Consider the following 7,246-nt stretch of genomic DNA (forward strand, 5'->3'; position numbering starts at 1 on the left):
GAGTGAGAGAGAGAGAGAGAGAGAGAGAGAGAGAGAGAGAGAGAGAGAGAGAGAGAGAGAGAGAGGGAGGGAGGGAGGTAGGTATGTAGGCATTCGTCGGTAAGGTCTGCGTCTGCGGCATGGTCGATGCTCCTTTTTCCGGCTGAGACCGGCGTCCATCTTCCCCGTTCGTCACAGCACGGTGCGCGTCTTCCACGTCGTCCTCGCCTTGCCAGGGAAAGTCGGCGCCATCGTGAGAGAAGCGCGAGCCCAGGGTTGCCGAGGCTTCCGCAGGAGCACACGACGAGAGCACGTGAGTAGGATATATCGCCGGTGGCCAAATAAGAGACGGCCGACCGGGAATCGCGCTGAGCGTGAGGCGGCAGGCAGGAGAGAAAAAGGCGGGCGCGCGCCGTTCCTGTCGCGTTCCGCGCTGCCGCTGCGGGGGCGGGGTTCGGGGGTAAGGGATTAAGTAGCGCGAAATAACGAAGCTACGGGTTCGTGCGGTGCTGGGGTGTCCGATTGACGCGGTGGAGCCTCGCGTTTACGTTGAGCTTGCTTTTAGGGAAAGGACGCAGAGCACCAGGGACGATGGCGGACGCACCTCTACCGTCACGAGGCTCCGGGTTTCGGGGACGTGGCGGACCCAGCAGCAGCGGTCCGATGCGCGGACGCAGCGGCTTCGAGCGCGGAAGGTAAGTCATGTCATGAAAGCCAAGCACGCTTCTTCTCTCTCTCTCTCTCTCTCTCTCTCTCTCTCTCTCTCTCCACTCTCTCTCTCCACTCTCTTTCACTTTCTCTCGTCCCTAGCTTTCCCCTCGTCATTCCTCGAATCATTCCCTCGAGTTTCATCTCTAGGCCGCGAACGCTGCTCTCCTCTCTGCCGACCCCACCTCTCCACCCCTCCTGACTTTGTTATTGATTCATTTTTCCGAATGCGCCACTTAGGAAGAACGTAGCGTCGCCTTTTCCATAAGCTTCCTTATAATATTAATTGCCAGGATAGTATTGCTACTACAGAGTAACAGTCGATCATTATTTTCGTAAGTAAGGAGAAAAAGTACGCGTCTGCATGTGCGTCCTGATATGCATGCATGCGCGTGCATATGCATATATATATATGCACGCGCGAGAGCGCGTGTGCGTGTGTGTGCAGAAACGCAAAGCATGCATGTATACCCACATTTATATATAGAATGGGGAAGAGGGTTAGAGAGTGAGTGAGAGAGAGAGAGAGAGAGAGAGCGGGTGTGTGTGTGTGTGTGTGTGTGTGTCGTTGTGTGTGGAAAGGAGGGAAGAGAACAAGAAGAAAGCGCGTTCGTGAAGGGATGGGAAGGAAAGGAAAACAGTATTAGGCAAACATCTCGAGATGTTACACGGCAATTTCATTTCTAAAATTATCTGATAAAAATCGATCATTTGTACATAATAATCTGTATATAAGCTTTGCACGTTCGTTAATTCATATATTTAAATACACACTTTGATTTTGTCTTCAACTAGGTAAAGAATATTGATTTTTATATTTTTAAACGTACTCATTTAAATATCGTAACATTTATATCATTTAATGTATAATCTATGAATTTAAAAATGTCTATTATCTCGTGTATTTTATTATATAAATAATTGTTTGTGGAAATATAAGATTGTAATACTGTGCCTATTACGTATATTCACAATATTCTGTATATATATATATTGTATGCGCGCGCGTGTGCGCATGTTTATATATGTGTGCGTATGGTAATTATCTGTAGAGCTTCTGTTTAAAAAATTAAAAATCATTTATTTAGACGACAGCTTTTCATTACATTTCCAAGATTTCTTTTCGATAAATAATAAAATACTTTTGTCATTATGTTAAAAAACTTTATTAATTTTTTTTTACTAAACTCTGCATTAATTATGAACATAATGATTCAACTATCTACGAAAGCAATTTCACATAAAAATGTAATTTATTTTAATAAAATAATTGATCGAAATTCATTTTAAATTTTTACTGATTAATAAGAAATGTATATAAAAATATGGATGGAGTCATAAATAGAAAACGTATTGTCATTTCAGAGGAGGCCCACCAAGAGGCATGATGCGTGGTCGTGGAGGACCTGGTGGAATGCGAGGAGGACCACCTGGCATGAGAGGCCGGGGGGGCCCACCAAGTAGAGGACGCGGTGGACATTTCTCCTCTGGGTATGTTCGTAAATGCCCATTTTATCTTATATAATATATCTTTTATTGAAACTCAGTTGTTACAATTTATATATTTATATAAATACTCTTTTATAAATATTTACGATGACAAAAATAATTTCACTTTTATCTATTGAATGAACTTAGCATTTAATTGGAAATGGCAAATTACAACTACTTAAAGAAATTAAATTTCATTTCCTTAAATATTAATAATATGTTATTTAATCGCCTTAACAGAGGACCACCAGATTCATCGAGCAGTGGAGGTGGTGGTCTAGGAGGATCGTCGAGGGGAAGAGGAGGATCAGGAGGCTTCAGAGGTAGAGCTCGTGGAGATTTCAACCGTGCTGGAGGAAGTAGTAGCTTCAGAGGTCGTGGGGGACCTGGAGGTGACAGAGGTCGAGGTGGAAGGTAAATATTTTAGTATTTTATTATTTTTAATAAAATCAATTACATAATAAAGATTGTATACGCTTTAGATGTGGTAAAAAAATTCTATCTATCATATCTATCGTTTTATAAATAATTCTTCTTATCTTAAAATGTTGAAATGGTTGTTAAGATTATTATAATAGTTGTATTTAATCTTTCCTTTTCAAATGCTTTATATTGAGTTCCGAATAACCAATAGTTTTCTGCTCTTGGCATGTTTTTCTTTTCTTTTCTTTTTTTTTCTTTTTAATTGAAAATATAAAACAATTATGAATATGTCTTGTAAAATGTCTTATTTTGTACTTTTAACGTTACTGTATTTTACTTTATTATGATAAATTTTTTCATAAGAAAAAATCATATTTATACTTTGTATTTTCAAAACTAGTTATAATGAAATTTAATTAATTTTACAAACTAATGTCTTACGTATTAAAAGTAAAAAGTAAGGTTATGTGATAATTATGTTAATTTACATTAAATCTATAAGTTATTGTTCATAAAGTAATTTATATATTCATGTATTGATAAACAGGCGAATCGACTTGCACAAAAAAAAATCCATTACAGTTAAAATCTAATGAGAAACTAATTAATTATATGTTGTGCATGCTCAAGATAACTTAATGTTATCTTGTAAAATATAAAGAACTAATGTTATATAGTAGTTTGAAGAAAAAAATTGATAAAAAATCATAAAGATTATGGTAATTATTACGATAATCATCATTATCGCGTGTTAAAATAATTACATAAAACAAAAGTTATTACATGAAGCCTACATTTAGTCGAATTGGTATACGTATTGTTGAAGGGGCGGTGGACCACGTGGTGGACCAGGTAGTGGTCGCGGCGGCTTTGATCGAGGTGGTCGTGGTAGTTCCGGCGGAGCCGGTGGTCGGGGCGGACCGCAAAAACGCGGTGGAGGACCACCAGGAGCCAGTGGCCCACCCAAGAGGCCAAGGTTCGATGCACCCCCAGCACCACCAGCTAACGGTTACGTGACGCAAGCACCGGCACCGGGGTACGGAAGTGCGGGTAATGGCTACTCTGCTGCAGCACCACCGACAAGTGGATATGGTGGAGGTTATCCTCAGCAAGGCTATGCCCAAGGATACCAAGGCTACGAAAGCTATCAACAGCCACCCGATTATGCACAGTCAGCGGTAAGATGAAATTCATTATATTGGTTAAGAAATGAGGAGGGCAATATTTATCTCAGACGCTTCATTTACATTATTGAATATGATAGGATAAACTTTGGATTGTTAGTGGCGATATTGCACGCTCAGGATTAGTTCTGATATTGTCATTTGAAAAACTTGGTGAAACACTTTATTTGCTTGAATTTGAGGAATAGCCTATGCAGTCTTGAATTACTTTCTTATTTTTTACTCTTGGCTTTAATTAGTTCATGTCCAATACATTATCTTCTCTATTTCAAAAATAATCGTTCAATATTTGTTTGATTATGCAGCTTGGTTATATTAACCATCTAGTACATCTATCGTATAATCATCTAGTATCTCTATCATAATCATCTAGTTTTAAATATATAGAGAATATAAGCGTAGTTCTACCTTAATGGTAAAATCATTTGTAACTTTTTATTTTAATAATTACTGTCATTCTGTAGTTACAAATTAAATGAAGCTTATCGTTAATAATATAAGTAAGATTGAATTTAGGAAATACGTGGCGTAATCTTAAATTGTTTTGTTACAAAATAGTAATCAATATATTTACTTCTTTGTAGGCAATGAAATGAATATTATACACATAATTCTTACGCATATCTATTAATATTTTTATTTTTTAGAAAAATATTTGCGTATTCGTGTATTTAAGATAAGTTTGATTAAATTTTATAAGCTGACAAAAGAAATATTTAAATTTCCAGGGGTACGCGACGGCTGCGCCACCAGACAGTAGATATGGGGCACCACCAGTTGCTGGCTCTGGTTATGCAGATCCTTATGGCTACAAAGCACCAGCTGCAGGTAATTCATTGTAAAAATTGCAAACATTGACTTTCCCTTCGACAAGAGGCTTTCCATCTTTTGATTCAATGAATTTGACAGTACATATACATCGTATTAGTTTAAACTACTATATGACGTAACGTGCAAATTTCTATAAATACATTATTTTAATATAAAATAAAGATATAATTTCTACTATCACTAATATAACGTATTTAATTAATAAAATGAAGAATAAATTACACACATTAGTAGAAATTTTATAAGTACAAATAGTGTAATGGTTCTATTTATAATTTACGTTGTAGTGCATATATATATATATATATATATATATATATATATATACGTACATACGTGAAACGTGATATGTATTGTTTGTTGATTGAAAACAAAACATAATAAACATCTAAGAGATAGAAAATTTGTACTTACGAAAAAAATGCATATGCAGCTACTTATCAACAAGAGGCAGTGGACAGTGGATATTATAATTATTCTTCAGCTTATGACTATCAAGGCCAATCTGCTAATTACACTCCTATGAACTATGGAAGCAATTAATCGAATACGGCAGTTTCATGGTCAGTTTGTTCGCTGGATCACATTTTTGTATTTGTTTTTATTATTCTTGTGTCGTAAGTTTTCTATAAAAATAAATGTGACTTACAAAATCACAAATTGCAATATTGTTAGTTCAAAGTTTGTAATATTATAGCAAAGTTTGAAGATGCTTTTTGTTTGTTTTCGTTTTTCAGTACACATTTATGTGTTACATGGTTTAATGATTTTGATACACAAATTACTGCTGCACTACCTCTTGTTAATTCCTTTAGTTATTTACAAATTGTAATACCAATATCTCATTCACTTCAGATAAAAAAAAAATATTTTTTATTTTTTATTTTTTAAGTAAGAGTGTACTTAAAATTCTTTACAAATACTTATTTTTTTATAATTTTTTTTCTTATAAAATTCTAATTTTAATTTATATTAAAAAAAAAAGAAAAAAGAAAAAAAATCATTGTATGTTTAATATAAATTATGAATTATAATTTATTATTGCTGATTTTTGAAGTTGTTTGTCTAATATAAGATGACACATTTCAAAGATATTTCCAAATAATTTTATTGCGTTATATCCAGGTTTTGAATGTTCATTGGCTTAAATGAATTTATGTTTTACTTAATCTTCAAAGAACAAAAAGCACCTTTTTTATGCAAAGACTTGAACAAACAATATAAATCAGCAGAAATAATATTAAGAATTTAGATAATTTTTTCTATTTTTGTATATTCATTAATCGGTCTTTCATCATATTTACTTGGAAGATATTTCATTAATGAAAATTGATAAAAACATCGCAAGTACTCTCTTAACTTAGAAAATAATTGCTTAAATTGTTTAAAATTCTATCTGTATTGTCACAAATTTAGTCAGTCAAATTTTACTTTTTTACTTTATAGAGAGAATTTGAAAGGATTTAAATTTAATGTTTACTATTTTAATCCTTAGATTATGCGGGCCAAGAAGGTGTTTATGGAAAGCAGGACTACGGTAAGTACCGATATTGAAACGAAGAGAAAAAATATAACTTCGCGTCAATCAATACCCTCTGATTACTGTAGTGCGTAATTCTGTTTAGAATATGATACCTCTATTTACTTGCAAAAAAAAGCGTTAATTATATTAAATAACATATGCAGAATTGCTTACACAGTGTCAATTTACTTGGGACAGTCATAAAATAGGTCTGTGTTAGATGTATACAAAAGAAAGGTAGTTGTCTTATGGGAAAAAAAAAAAAAAAAAAAAAAAATAAAAGAAAAGAAAATAAAGAAAGAAAGTTATATAGACACGAAAGAAGAAAGTGAAATTGATAAGTTAAGATTAAATCCAGAATTCAATTCAACGAATGTTTACTGATTACTATCATAGAAATAGTCTGTATATTTATGTAGAGTCTCAAGTAAAATAAAAAGGCGAAATGTAAAGAAAAAATTTTTTATGATATACTATTATATTATAATCAATCACTTTGTAAAAAATAGGTGTAGTTTGAAAATTATATTTGACAACTTCCATTAAATTTTTATTAAGCAACGGACATAAAGATTTCATATTACTCTACTGCAATAATACACATATAAATACGTAATGATAACATGAAAAAAAAAAAAAAAAAAAAAAAAAAAAAAAAAAAAGAAAGAAAGAAAGAAAGAAAGTAAGAAAGTAAGAGAGAAAGAAAGTAAGAGAGAAAGAAAGTAAGAGAGAAAGAAATAAAGAAAGAAAGAAAGAAAGAAAGAAAATAAATAAAGATGCGTGTGAAAATGCTTGGACGGCAGTGAAATTGATTAGCTCTTTTATACATAATCTGTAACTACAATTTTTAAGAAATTACGTCGCCTTAGAATTATTGAGCGAGCAATCTTGAACATTTCTTTTAAGAATTTCAGATGAATTAATAGCTTAATTTATTATTGTGTATGCATACGAAAGCAGAGGTAAAAGTATCATTAAAACTTGTCAGTGTTATTTACAGAGTGACATCTCGATGCTTTTAGACACGAAAAAATCGATTATTCGTGAAATGAATTTCTCTTTTATACGCAAAAATAATCCATTGTCAAATATTGTTTCTCCTAGCGCG

General features: G+C 33.6%; 1 protein-coding gene across 5 annotated transcripts; it reads left to right on the forward strand.

The window, feature by feature from the left end:
- Positions 1–69: 69 nt before the first annotated feature.
- On the forward strand, positions 70–6,420 carry LOC105359305 (glycine-rich protein DOT1). 5 transcript variants are annotated; one of them, XM_011495867.1, is made up of 8 exons: positions 70–292; positions 545–674; positions 2,053–2,178; positions 2,419–2,592; positions 3,425–3,779; positions 4,514–4,613; positions 5,050–5,179; positions 6,112–6,189. In XM_011495867.1, exons 1-7 carry the CDS (start codon positions 127–129, stop codon positions 5,157–5,159), a joined length of 1,161 nt encoding a protein of 386 aa, XP_011494169.1. In that variant the 5' UTR covers positions 70–126; the 3' UTR covers positions 5,160–5,179; positions 6,112–6,189. The 5 variants fall into 5 exon arrangements, with proteins under 5 accessions (XP_011494169.1, XP_011494187.1, XP_011494178.1 ...); XM_011495876.1 differs by having other exon boundaries at positions 71–292; positions 3,428–3,779; XM_011495885.1 differs by lacking the exon at positions 5,050–5,179 and having other exon boundaries at positions 6,112–6,420.
- Positions 6,421–7,246: the final 826 nt, after the last annotated feature.

The sequence above is a fragment of the Ceratosolen solmsi genome, unplaced genomic scaffold, assembly GCF_000503995.2.
Source record: "Ceratosolen solmsi marchali unplaced genomic scaffold, CerSol_1.0 scaffold10, whole genome shotgun sequence".
Classification (NCBI taxonomy): domain Eukaryota; kingdom Metazoa; phylum Arthropoda; class Insecta; order Hymenoptera; family Agaonidae; genus Ceratosolen; species Ceratosolen solmsi.

Coding starts and splice junctions, on each gene's coding strand:
- LOC105359305 (XM_011495867.1), top strand. CDS start 127: ATGCTCCTTTTTCCGGCTGAGACCGGCGTCCATCTTCCCCGTTCGTCA. Junction 293..544: donor GGAGCACACGACGAGAGCAC/GTGAGTAGGATA, acceptor GCTTGCTTTTAG/GGAAAGGACGCAGAGCACCA. Junction 675..2,052: donor AGCGGCTTCGAGCGCGGAAG/GTAAGTCATGTC, acceptor TTGTCATTTCAG/AGGAGGCCCACCAAGAGGCA.